This window comes from Rhizomucor pusillus, assembly GCF_041956525.1.
Source record: "Rhizomucor pusillus strain CBS 183.67 unplaced genomic scaffold VTP01scaffold_17, whole genome shotgun sequence".
Classification (NCBI taxonomy): domain Eukaryota; kingdom Fungi; phylum Mucoromycota; class Mucoromycetes; order Mucorales; family Lichtheimiaceae; genus Rhizomucor; species Rhizomucor pusillus.
Window position 1 is genome coordinate 301,324 of NW_027192159.1, and position 12,784 is coordinate 314,107.

General features: G+C 45.9%; 7 protein-coding genes across 7 annotated transcripts; 1 reads left to right on the plus strand and 6 right to left on the minus strand.

Moving 5' to 3' along the window:
• Positions 1-5: 5 nt before the first annotated feature.
• VTP01DRAFT_3573 (uncharacterized protein) lies at positions 6-2,888 on the minus strand (the record flags this gene model as incomplete). The annotated part of the gene is made up of 12 exons (XM_069382159.1): positions 6-550; positions 614-799; positions 867-1,005; positions 1,071-1,253; positions 1,312-1,511; positions 1,571-1,649; positions 1,711-1,887; positions 1,944-1,991; positions 2,054-2,302; positions 2,373-2,464; positions 2,529-2,730; positions 2,787-2,888. The coding sequence occupies 12 exons, from the start codon at positions 2,886-2,888 to the stop codon at positions 6-8; spliced, it is 2,202 nt and encodes a 733-aa protein (XP_069236315.1).
• Positions 2,889-3,213: 325 nt separating this feature from the next.
• On the minus strand, positions 3,214-3,936 carry VTP01DRAFT_3574 (uncharacterized protein; the record flags this gene model as incomplete). Its single annotated transcript, XM_069382160.1, has 3 exons — positions 3,214-3,491; positions 3,561-3,803; positions 3,879-3,936. The coding sequence occupies 3 exons, from the start codon at positions 3,934-3,936 to the stop codon at positions 3,214-3,216; spliced, it is 579 nt and encodes a 192-aa protein (XP_069236316.1).
• A 1,658-nt stretch (positions 3,937-5,594) lies between these two features.
• On the minus strand, positions 5,595-5,837 carry VTP01DRAFT_3575 (uncharacterized protein; the record flags this gene model as incomplete). Its single annotated transcript, XM_069382161.1, has 1 exon — positions 5,595-5,837. One exon carries the CDS (start codon positions 5,835-5,837, stop codon positions 5,595-5,597), a length of 243 nt encoding a protein of 80 aa, XP_069236317.1.
• Positions 5,838-6,046: 209 nt separating this feature from the next.
• VTP01DRAFT_3576 (uncharacterized protein) lies at positions 6,047-6,532 on the minus strand (the record flags this gene model as incomplete). The annotated part of the gene is made up of 3 exons (XM_069382162.1): positions 6,047-6,060; positions 6,125-6,229; positions 6,340-6,532. 3 exons carry the CDS (start codon positions 6,530-6,532, stop codon positions 6,047-6,049), a joined length of 312 nt encoding a protein of 103 aa, XP_069236318.1.
• Positions 6,533-7,177: 645 nt separating this feature from the next.
• On the plus strand, positions 7,178-8,536 carry VTP01DRAFT_3577 (uncharacterized protein; the record flags this gene model as incomplete). The annotated part of the gene is made up of 1 exon (XM_069382163.1): positions 7,178-8,536. The coding sequence occupies one exon, from the start codon at positions 7,178-7,180 to the stop codon at positions 8,534-8,536; it is 1,359 nt and encodes a 452-aa protein (XP_069236319.1).
• A 282-nt stretch (positions 8,537-8,818) lies between these two features.
• Positions 8,819-10,112, minus strand: VTP01DRAFT_3578 (uncharacterized protein; the record flags this gene model as incomplete). Its single annotated transcript, XM_069382164.1, has 5 exons — positions 8,819-8,847; positions 8,939-9,402; positions 9,487-9,549; positions 9,687-9,761; positions 9,841-10,112. 5 exons carry the CDS (start codon positions 10,110-10,112, stop codon positions 8,819-8,821), a joined length of 903 nt encoding a protein of 300 aa, XP_069236320.1.
• Positions 10,113-10,686: 574 nt separating this feature from the next.
• Positions 10,687-11,312, minus strand: VTP01DRAFT_3579 (uncharacterized protein; the record flags this gene model as incomplete). The annotated part of the gene is made up of 2 exons (XM_069382165.1): positions 10,687-11,181; positions 11,262-11,312. The coding sequence occupies 2 exons, from the start codon at positions 11,310-11,312 to the stop codon at positions 10,687-10,689; spliced, it is 546 nt and encodes a 181-aa protein (XP_069236321.1).
• Between the last annotated feature and the right edge of the window lie 1,472 nt (positions 11,313-12,784).

The following is a 12,784-nucleotide window of genomic DNA, read 5'->3' on the forward strand; positions in this document are numbered from 1 at the left end:
CTTTGTTATGCATCATCGGACACATCACTTTCAGCACCGGCATCTTCCTGTTCTCTGTCGCTCGTGCCTTCAAAGTCGCGCCCTCCGTAATATGATGGGCGTTTGGATACCCGCATGCTTGGTATGCGCGGCCTCCTCCTTATTGTTTCGTCCTCGGGCGCAGGAGCAGCGGTAGCAAATGGTAGCTGGATTTCGTTGATCGCGCGGTAGCTTGAGCAATTATCCAGATGCTGGTTCTCTAGACGAAACACGTTCCATTGTAAACGTCTGTAAGCTTCCAAAAGAGCAGTTATCAGGTTCAGTGCGTCGCTGCGGAAGGTGAGGCCAGCTGCATTGAGTGTCCATGCAAATCGCAGGATAATGTTGACAGCGGCTGCTATGTAGTAAACCCACGGCTGAAAGACAAGGTTTGGACGTAGCAGGAAATGCTGAGCGGTAGTGTCTGTCGATTGCAGCAAACCCCAATCCATCCGGATATCCCATATAGACGTATACGTAGAGTTCACCATGGATGTCAGTATCCACACCAAATCCATCATAGGCGACGCGGCTACAAATCAAAGATTGTTTTTCTTTCAGCAAAGTGATGCAGGCAATGCATCAGACAACTTACAGTGAAACCTCCAGATACCCGTTGCGAATGTAGCAACGATGGTGCTGACATACTTGAACGCGTTGACTAGATGCACGTCCTCGCTCGAGTCTTGATACCGCCGTATGCATTGCAGAAAGCGCCACCACGGTGGCAGAGACGCCAGAAACGGTGTGATCCACATATGCGTTACGTGGCAGCGAGTATCTAGTAGTAAATAAAGCACATCCAGCACGCACCGACTCACAAACAGCTGTTCTTCCTTTTTACATACCCAGTTCTGCCCAGTTTTGTGTGTACGCACAGACAAAATACGAAAACGTCCAGAAAGAGTAGGAGAGACTGTTGAGCTCGTCGGCAATGAAGAAATCACGGAATTGCACCGGCAATAAATAGCTCATCGTTATGCGAGCCTAGGAGCGATGTACAACGTCAACCAGCCCGTGTCCAGTCATTAGTCTTATAACATCAACGTTACCAGAGAAATACATAGCCATCTGCGAGCTTTGCGGTAAAATATATTGGCTGGGCATAAAAGTATGCTCATCAAGAGCGTAAAGAGTAAAAGTGGATAGAAGTGTGAAGGAATAAATCTTTCCAGAGTCTGTGAAAAGTCGAGATACATGCACAGCGATAAGAGAAAGAGCATGAATGCCGGAAGCTAAATCGTTCCATTTAGACAGATCAGTCATGCACCTTTTTTTCTTCACAACACCTGCCTCTGCAAATTCGCGGTGGTCAAGATTGCTGCGCACATCCAAATCAAAAATGAACTTGTAACTGATCCGATATTGTTTCCAGATCATCATGTTGACGGACACACCGAGAATAAATAGTATAGGGACGACGAAGCACGCGTAGATCTGGACATGGAAGTGACGATGGGGTATCGGTTCCATGTCACTTGGAAAAGTTTGGACTGGATTTATACATTAGCACATATCGTCAACTTGGCCCTGGTCTGTGCAAACTTATTACCTATTGCAAAGCTTTCAAAAAGCAATGGAATGGATGCACCTATGTAAGCGCCTACACGCCACGCTGTTGATGTATGGTTCTGAAAGATTGCAATAAATGAATAACCAGCATCGGCTTTTCTGTAACAACCATAAACTTACCTCTTCTTCTTCCTGTGCCTGTAGTTTTCGTAATCCATACTCTTTGTTGCCTCTGTAAAATTCGCGTACAAATAGCTCCTCCGCGGCGCTTGCGAGCTCATCTAGACCCTTGCTTCTGCACCAGTGGCATCGTTTGATTTTATCCATGTACTCTTCGCCAACTTTCCATCCAGCAACCTGAAATGCATGAAATTAGCGGTTGATACATACAAAAGTACTCGTAATCCATCTGCCTTTTCGAATTTCTTGATTATATGCTCTAATGTTTCGTAATTGAGAGACTATTCAAATTTATTTATGCATCAGTAACGCATAGAATCTTCAGAAACTCATGGCTACTTGCCCTGAACGATTTCAGTAGCGTGAGTTCCCGATAGAACTCGACGATTGCTGTTTTCAGACGGTTTTTCGCCATCTGAATGCGAGATAATATCGGTGAGCTTTTTACTCTAACAAGTGCAGATATATCGTTCGTTTGTATATTTACTTGATGTCGCAAATGATCCGATTTCCAACGAGGCAGTAGTCGCGGTGCTAAGGAGAGGATAGGACTGAACCACCGGAAAAACAAGTTGCTGCGCTTGTCCTCTAACTATACTCGTTGATCGTATAAAGTTCTTTCATTTTTTCCATCTTCAAAAACAAGAAAGAGAATATCATACCCGCAGCGCAGACACCGCGTGTCCGTAATCCTCTACGATTTCTACTTGATTGCGCAAAGCACGTAGCTTTTCCTTGCACTCTTTTTCTTTCTCTAAAAGGGAATCATTAAGAAACTTTTTTTTGCTTAGAAAAAGAGAGGTATCCTGGCCACTTGCCGTTGTAAAAGCTGGAGACTCGTTTCAGGTCGCTATTAAGCATACCGACAAATTGCTTTTCCTCCTCGCTTCCCTGTGCATAGAGACGGTTCAGAGTCTGTGTGGGCCGGTCCAACTCGTCATCGGACGTAAGCGTGGCTCGACGCGTTCGCATAGTCTGCTCTCGTCGCGAGAATCGGCGTGGCTGAGGCTCTGCTGTGGCCTTTCACCATGTGTCAGCGCTCCGTTGTTAACGATCTCGCTGCAAATTTTACTTACAGCTTTAATCTGCATGAGTTGGCGTTTAAGAGCTTGATAATCTACGTAGGCTTTTCTCCATTCTGGGATGCATTCTTTGTCAAAATACTTTGAAAACCGCATCTTTTACGTATTGGACGCAACAATAGAGAAAGAGCGTGAGATCGGTTTGCAAAAAGCGTTTGTGAGTATGTTTTCAACGGTGATCCAAGGCCGGAATAAACACATCGATACGTCTTTTCGTAAAAATTGGGCTTTATTATGTACAGCGAGGACATATACAAGTATAAAGGTTAAGAAAGGTTGGGGGTAAATATAAAGTAACTACAGACAGCGGGAAAGGTATACAGGCGGAAACGAAGGAAAAAAGGAGAGGAGAGCGAACGAGATGATGGAATGGAGAGAGAGAGAGAAAGAGATTCATGGAATCTCTGATTCTCGCAGGAGATTAGACATAATCAGGGAGGTTATCAGGAAGTATAGACTGAACGTCAAAGTGAAGGTTACGCAGGAAGGCGGTTATCTCCTCACGGTCAATATGCAAGTTCCATTTCAGAAAACTCATGAGCGCAAGCTCCATTCGAGTCATTTCTTTAATAGACCAAACATCTCCGGTAGCACGGACAAGATGCTTGGTAGACAAGTAATAATCATCGCTGTACTTGCTTGCTAACAAAAGGCTGGCAGCAAAGATTCTATGAGCAGCTTCAGATTCCGGTTTGTATCCTGTTCAATCATTTCAAAAGAGGAAAATTTGGTTAGGACGAATCACAAAGAGCGGCCAAAAGGACTTACCTTCAGGAAGAGATTCTCGGAACCGCTGAACATAAATCAATGCCATCACGAGGTGGACCGGCTGGACATTGCATTTTTCGGTAATCATTTCGATAAAGGGGAGAAGGTCAGGTAAATGGGATGCGCGACGTTGGATTACAGGAGGGTATTTCTCGTAATCCTTTTCTTCTTCCGCTTGGCCTGGTCCAGTTTGCACTTTATGGCGTTGATGTAGGATTGCATCGAACGACGACGAAGCGAAATCTGTGGAATGAATTTTTATTTGTTTCATTTAATACAATTCGTAGAAAAACTAATAGTTCCCAGTCATGCATTTACCTATGAAACCAGGAGGGATGTTGCGGCGAGTCGTTGCTGGTGCTGGTGCAAGTAGCATGCAGGTGGGGGCCAAGATAAAACCCAAGGAGAGGAAAAAGAAAAAAAAGAAAAAAAGGGAACCATCCGTCGCTCGCCGTCTGGGCTTATATAGTCGTGCCGAGGAAGGAACAATGGTTTCAAAAAGGGTTCATTCGGCGCCCAAATGGAAGTTTTAGTGGTGTCTTGGTTGTTCATTGATAAGCTATCTGCTGGTGCACGACGCTGCTACTATGTACATAGATGATATTATTATTTTTTATGTGACATGCTAGCCTTGCAGGGATTCGCTTCGTCTTCTCAGGAACACAATGCCCGTTGGCTGCTGCTTTAAAAATTCACAAACCCGTGGCAAAAACCTTTCTCGCGTTCCCAATTTTTCATTTCTGAAACCCCACAAGATATGACGCATCGATTTGAGTCTCAGAACGAATCAAGTTCTGGATTTTGGTAACGATGTGCTGCTTGGAAAGGCCTTGTCTCGTCAGTGAACAAATCAAGAGCACGCTCGAAGAAGCTTTCCATTGACTGGCGCGTTGGCAAAATTGGAAATCATTGCATCACCTCGCACTATTAAAAAGCTGTGCACGGGATCGCCCGCTCGGCTCAGGGGATGGGAACCATGTGATTACGGGAATTCTTGCTTCCGGACTTGCTGCTCTCTCATCACCTGCACTTCTTGAGAGAGGCCCGCTATTGGTGCTTCCGTAAATGTCGCATACAATCTCGCCGCAGCATGAAATCCATGTTCCTGCTTATTTGACGTTGTAAAATGAAACACCGTCATCCAATTTTACAGATGAGCTAGCAACAAACTGTATGGACCGTTCAAGATATGCTTTTTAGCAGTTATTTCTTGGCATGAACGATATTACTAAGCAAACCTACAAATGGGACATACCTTCTATACATAGACATTGTAAACAATGATTTCTTTGTCTTTTTCTTTGCGCATCAGTCACCATACAATCACCTTATTTCCTGTTAGATTTCACTGGACACGTGAGGTACCTGATAACTTCGCTCTGCACGTTATATTTGGTACATTGTCCTATGTATATCACACATTCCGGATGATCAATCCCGCACTTTACATGCGATTTCAAAGATAAGAAATGGGCGATATGTATCTGGTTCAGAAGCAAACTGTAATCATCACCGTCAGACTACAATGCCAGCCCATTCTATCTGCAGAGTAAGATTGCCGCCATTCTAGTAACACTCATCTACGTTCGGCAGACTGCTATGTTTCATCCTGGACAATGTTTACAAGTTTTCCCGACGTCATCTGTCACTATCTGATTTAAATTGCATGATCTTCAAAAGCAAAAATATGGCCGAGAAGTAAACCTTTCACACCACCAGCACCGCCGGCTGCCTCGTCTCGTCGGTAACTTTCGGCACTTTGACCCGATTATTTGGGACTTCGTGATGAAATGAGCTACATACAGTATTATTCTTCGGGCGGTGGATAAGTGATTGTATGTCATCATCTTTCCTTTATTGATCGAAAGCTAATAATAAAAAAAAACTTTCTATGGCACACGAATAAATTCTATCATCTTGGAAGAGAGCGAGCAAAATAAAGAAGAGGGTGGGAGGGAACAATCACTAGATCCACTGATGCTCTCGAAGAATTTGGACAGGCGTTCGGCGTTACGGCCTCCGCCAAAGAGCCAATTATTCTTCGAGTGGTGGATCAAGTGATTGCGGATCCAGAAAATGTTGAGATTGAGACGCACCAAGCGTTGAAGTCGTAAAGTCCAAAGTAGTGTTTCTTGAAAGGCGATAGAAGTGATCGAAGATAGCTTGCGCAGACCAAGGACCAGGACTGACCATGTTGTCCACTGAAGCATCGGCCAAGACCGCACGGGAAGAGCCCAGAGCACGTCGATTGTTGGGAGGGCGAGATAGAAGTGCCATCTATCTTCGAAGCCGGGTTTCATGCCCAAGCTCGTAGATCCCTTGTGACTTACAGCAAATGCTCCACAAATGGATCTGCCTGCAAACGAGGCAGCTCCGGATCCAATGAGTGGTATTCGATCATCTTCTTTATAGCGTGATGGTCTCCATTTTCTACTGAAACGCATCAATTAAGACTCGAGTGTAGAGTATTAAAACGTTCGAAGAACCTAGATCCCATTTCCTATCATTTACGAGAGTAAATATTAGACCACTGTCATTTTGTTCACAAAAAAGGTTTGAATTACCAGCTGCATGCAATAAAAATGTCTTGACCTTGGAGAGATGTTCCATCATGCCATAAGGGAAATTATCAGTGAGGGCCTTGAGCATGGTCAAGGCGCCAAATGTTGCTTCATATGATGGTCAAAATTGAGCTTGGCCTTGTCGCGATTCCCAAGTTCTCCAGAAGTCTCCACCACAAGGACTTTCTGCGTTCGAAATCCATGCAACCGGATTATACCATTGGCACTATATTGATACCGGTCATCCTTATGCTTGCCGAGAGCAATCAGCTGCTTAGTTATGGATGCAAAGGCTGTCTCCCCGGGAACAAAGTCGCACTTGAGACGTTTGACATCTTGGCTTGCCGTAGCGACAATAGGTAAGAATGGGTGAATAAGCCAAAAGTTAAATACCGTTTCACTCTCGGGCATTGATCCAGTTTAACCAGGCAAGCAGGCCGGTCGCTGATGGTAGTTGGCCTAGTAATGACCCCAAAGAGCTTGATTCCAGGCGCGTCAAGAGACACAGTAGTTCTAAGGGACTCGTAGACCGGCGAGGACCTCAAGAAGCGAGGCGAGACAGATATACGAGCGTTTACAGCTAGGTAAGGCGATGCTGGCGACATTTGTCAAAAGAGATGCAATAAGCAGAGATCTTGGTAAATCAAGCGAAGATGGCGAGATAGGAACACATACAGCTGAGGTTGCTGTAATGCAAAGCAACAGCCAGCGGGGTTTTCTGTCATAGAGTGTATGAGCTGCTGCTTTGTTTTTGTAGATCAGTCAGCATTCAGCAGTGGGCATTTTGTGTATATTAGGCCAGCTTTGTGTGGACAAAGTGTTGGTGGAGATCATCATGTCTTTAATATTTGTGTGCATCTTGGGGTGATATCATCGATCCAAACTAACAATCGCGACGCAACCGCAGCGATAGGTCTGCATTATCTTCCTTTCCTTACTTGAATCTGATTGGCCGATAAGGGGTGTAGGATCAATGATAAGAACTTTTAAACGTGATTGGGTATTTTTTTCGTTTATCTTTTCTTCCCTCCACCCTTCCGACCCGTCACATCTTGTATGAATCGATTCAACTCTGCCTTCCAATTCATCCGTCCAACACGTCGTCAAGAACAAAACCGAGAAGACCTTGTAGCTCCTGGTGAGCAGCTCCACATCGACACCAACCCTCTGGGTATCTCCTATAACGCCAACGATCGCAGTGAGACTTATCCGGACGAGTATTACTCTGAGATCTTTCGACAACTCAATTATCCTCATGATAAGAAACCACCGTCTCATCAAAGTCCAACGACGACGCATCGTGAGCAGCACGAGCAACAACAGCAGCAACACCCGCCATCTTTGTCGCCTACGCCGTCACCGACGCCTACTTCGTCCACGTCGTCGGGCGCAGCCTCGCCCTCTTTCCAAGAAATACCTAGCGTAGGCATTCGGCAGGTCCCTCACAGCAAATGCCAGCTTAATCGACGAAAGAGCTCGGTGACATCTCCTACATCTTTGAGTGTATCTGCCACGTCGTGGGAGCACATGAAATCCCCAGCCGCCTCGTTCTTGGCCGCGTTTGCGTCTCCTCCCAATGTCTCCCCAACGCAGGAGGAAGACGGAGACGAGATTGACGATTACGTGCTCGAAAAGATCATCGGCTACGGTGGATTTTCGACCGTGCGCAGCGGTTACCGCGTGTCAGATGGTCGGCGGGTTGCTGTCAAAATCATCCAGAAATACAACATGGATGAAGAGCAAATGGAGCAGCTTGAACGCGAATTGTCCATATGGAAATCACTTGAACACCCAAACATTGTCAGCATTGAGAAAGTGCTGGAAACCGATCATGCCATGTACATTGTTTGTACCTATTGCGGAGGCGGCTCGTTGCTAGAACTTGTCAACCGGCAATGCGGATTACCCGAAAAGGATGCCCGGAAAATCATCCGTCAACTATGCGACGCAATCCATTACTTGCACAAGGACATGCGTGTATGTCATAGGGATATTAAGCTCGACAATGTACTCCTCGACGATGATGGCAACGTAAAACTGTGCGACTTTGGTCTCGCATTGCATCAAACCCCTACAACACCGCTCTCGCCATCCTACGAAGAACTTGTTGCTGGTGGGTCGCCAGAGTACGTTTCACCGGAACAGATCATGTCCCGCAAACCTCTAGCGTCTCCTTCGGTGGACATGTGGTCGCTTGGCGTGCTGCTGTATGGCACCCTTGTGGGCCAGCTGCCGTTCAGAGATAACTTTGAACCACGGCTGCAGCAGAAAATTATCAAGGGCGAGTATGAAAGACCACTTCATCTCTCCGCAGAATCACAAACGCTGCTTGGTCGCCTGCTACAAGTGAGTCCAAAGGATCGATGCAGTGTAGAGGATGTCTTGAATTCGTCGTGGATGACTGCTTCGTTGTAGATATTTTTTTCTCTTTTTCCACCCCCCACCTTTGCATTTTGTGATCACATGTTCATTTATGTGTGCATTTAGTCCCATATCGGTCATCTGCTCCGAACCCTCCCCCTTCCACCTTCCGAGATGCGAGTACACATCTCCTCCAACCCTTCCTACCTTTCGAAATCGTCGCGTATGTCCCATGCTATGCCAAAAAATTGTTTATAATTCTCGTGATACCTCTGAAAAACACCATAAAAAACAAATTATAATATTAATAATAATCAACGATAGTAATAAACTTGTCTAGTCATTGACTAGTTGATCGTATCCGTCTACAAAAAGTAATAACAAATGGTTAATTCACCGTGTTGACAGCGATGCTATCCTATCCACACGTCTCCAAGCAGTGTTGTCAAGACTTACATGCGCAGATTCCTTCCATGTAACAAGCCAGGACGATGCCTGCTCCGACTTGCGATACAGGGTGCGTAAACCTGGTGAAGAATGCCAACATATAAAAGATCTGCCAGTGATGCAAGTGCAGGCTGAGTGTCTTGGTGTACGGGTTTGTAGGTGGCGGGATGTTGAGTTCCAGAGGCGCATGTTCCTGCGGAGGAGAGGATAATGATTGTTGTTGCTGCTCTTCGTCGTCGGTGGGTGTCTTTGCTGCCGCCGCTTTTTGCTTCTTGCCGCCTTTAGAGGCAAACCAGCATCGACATTGATGTATCTTGGTGCGCGTCCAGTTCTGGTTGTTCTCCTTGATGATCGCAAGCGCTGCAGCGAAAAGGAAGATTGGGATCAGCAGCGCGCAGACATAGTAGATTACGAAAGGTAAGGGCAACGTCGCCGCCCAGTAAATATGGAACGCTGCAAATGCAAGGATGATGCTATTACACAAACCATATGCATTGTTACAAAGTCAGATGCATATATGCCTAGCCAGCTTTTTTTTTCTTTTTTCATATACTTGCAGCAACGCGGTAATAAAGACAGCCCACATCCCGAACGGCCAGTTTCGAATGTTGGGTAGTGATCTACATCGTTTGTCGCGAATAAGGTTTGGTTAGTTGTCGGTACGTAGAAACTTTAGCTGTCTCCACGTTTCTCTTTCACCTCTCTCTCTTCCCTTGTTGTTTCCCCTCGTGAATAAATGCCCTGCAAGATACTTTACGTTTTCGTGAATGGTAACTCTGCAATGAGCGCGTATCCGAAAAGAGACGGATAAAAGGCAACGACTGTGATCCAGCTTCTCAAAAGAATTTTTTTTTTTTTTGAAAATCAGTCTGATGGATCAGAGAGAGAAGAAAATATAAATAAAGTATTACCTGTAAGCGCGCGTGTAGTTTCCAAAGATGAAGAGTATGGTGCCGTAAGAGAACCCGAGCATGATATCGCTCCAGTGTCGAGCGAGCGATTTCTCGTTTGTCTCCCAGTTATATTTTCTGGCGATCCACTGGTAGATCGGGTACGGTACAATCAAAAATGACAGCATAAAGTAGAGGTACACCAGCGGATTGAATGAAAACAGCGCTGTCTCGCGCACAGCAGCCGGATCAGAAAATTCCAGCGTCGGCTCTAAAGGTCCAGGAACAGGCATCGATCAAAAGGTTCAAGAGGGAGAAAGAAAAAAAGAAGCTAATTTACACCCACCGGCGGATAATCCGACTAGACTTTAAAGTTGGCGCCATCAAAAATGGGGGGCGTAATTTGTGGCAGTCTGCATAGAGCTATATGCAACCATCATTCTTGTTTATCTCTTTACTGCTTCTTCTTCTTCTACTACGTGCTCGCTTGGATTCAATGTTTGGATGAACCGGTGATCCGCCATGCAGTGGTCACGCGGTATACATATACACACGCACACACACACACACACACTCACAGACATACACGCAAAAACATTCGCTTATGTACAACACAAAGGAGAAAAAAAAAAGAAGATGCCTTGCTTGAACAAATAAGTATAATGGAAGGAAAGAAAACGGGGGCTTGGAGGTGCAAAGTGAATAGTGTGCGCGATGATGTTGCTGTTGTTTGCTCTCTTGCTTGGAAAGATGATAAATAAGGAAGTGCAAAGGAAAATGGAAAGTGTAAAGGGCAAGAAGTAACATGGAGTTCATACATAGGGAAGAAAAGAGAAAGACGGATCAGATTTAGCCTCGTTGTGATGATCAGCATGATGATGATACGCCGCTGTCGTTATGCAGCATTACTAGCAAATTGGCTGCATCCTCTTCGTCTGATGATAACGCGTTGCTCCTAACTGCACTGTCCGCCGATGACTGAGAGGATGACAAGGGAGAGTACTGCCTGTTGCTGCTGGTGGTGATGGTGGGTGAACGATGGCGACGGGGGGAGGTGCTTCGTTTTGCTGATAGTCGGCTTCTGAGGAGGAACGGTGGCGTGTCGCTGCTGGCAGCGCGCGCAATGCCACTGCTACTGTTCGTGGGAGTGCTGCTGCTACCCAGAGGCTCAGCCGTCATCGTTTTGTAGTAGCGACTGTAGTAGCCCGTGTTTCTTGTTGTTGTTGATACGGATTTCCCCCTTTTTGTGTTCTTTGGCTGAAATAGTATGCTGGATTCGAGCGTGTGCAAGTCATATTTCTCATAGCCGTGCTGCCGCTTAAAATTCGCGAGCGCCAGACGGATTTTCAGTCGGTGTGCCATCTTTTTCACACATTAGGCAAAAAGATAACAGTGTTAAAAATATAAACCTCGTCGCATAAACTATACCGGCTATGCCTTACCTCTGCAATATCTGCAGGCTGCTGCTGTGCAAGCTGCGGTGATTGCGACATGGAGACAAGAGAATGTCCTCTCGATTGGTGCGCGATCTTGGACAAGGAGGGCAAAGTAACGGGGGAGTTGGTTACGTGTAGTAAGGAAAGAAGGGAAAAAAAGAAAGAGGAAGAGAGCTTGGCCCATTCCGATTTTTTGCGTTCGCCTATTTCTATCATTATCCTTATCCGCATGACCACATGTCCCCAAACTATCGTCGTCCACCAGCCTCCCCTCTCTCCCTCACTCTGTCTGTATGTGATATCAGTCAGTATACTGTAGCTGCTGGCCTTGATAATGCATCCAGTATGAAATCTGTATAAACTTTTAACATTTCCTATCGTAGACGGCCACGCAAATCTGCACGTTTTTCTGCTTATCGTTCTCTACTCAATACCTTGATCCAGGGCAGCCCAGAATCCTGACACGGACTTGTTCCTTAAAACGAGCAAAGCAAAAAGTATCGGGGTATGCACGCGCTCCATCCATGCATAAAGGGAACGGTGCTGGAACAAACACAATAATACCCAGCGCCTCCTCCTACTCCTGCTCCCAAGACATTGCCCCACAAATCCACTGATCCGTACGCGTGCTTTTCGTTGCCATGTTACCGCAAAAGACTCGCGATCGTTAACTCACACTGGTTCCAACTCAATGACAGTCTGTTATCACCTCAAGCCTACGCATTTCGGCGGGCGGGGTTGACGATGAAGGGCGGAGATGCCCCGGCATATCCGGCTGTAGATCGGCATTGAAAAGAACGACGACATAAAACCAGCAGTCAGCCTAATTGATGTTGTGAGCAATCATGCAAAGGCGGACCTGGAGCTAATGTGCGGCGGTTGTGTATATGCATTCATTGCTACATGCGAAGATAACATAGCAGCATATACTTTGAGGAGGATGAGGAGGATGACTAAGCGTAAGCGCCGTGTCTGTGTGTATTAGTTATGGTGGCACACCAGGGGTGGTGGGGCGCATGATGACAACAAAACAAGGAAATTTTCGGCAAAACCGCCGTGCTCCCTCTTGCTGTCAGAGTTACAGCGTTTCCAAAGTTTTAAGACGCACTATGGAATTTCTTTGTGTCGCATCTCCCAGTTAATTTATGGTGCTTTTGTTGAGGATCCAAAGTCGCATCTAATGAGATCACAAAGCCCATGTCAAGTAATCTTTTATCGTCTAATGAGACGAAGCACTTGTCGCATACTACCGGAGCTAGTGCAATCGCTACTGCTGACGCTAAAGTATAGTAGTATTCTGTTGGAATTCCACAGCAGACTCTGTTTTCTTTTCACGTCGTTATACCCTACTATTACAATGGCCTTGCGTCTCCAGCACATTACATTCCACCTCGCTCCATCTGAAAATGTCGTCAACAAGGTTGGTGTCAAGTCTCCCGAGCAGTTGTGAATGTCTTTGCCCTCCAATCGGTAATCACCCGTGCCAGCAAGGGACCCTTTGCTGATATGCTCCCTGAAGGTAATATTTT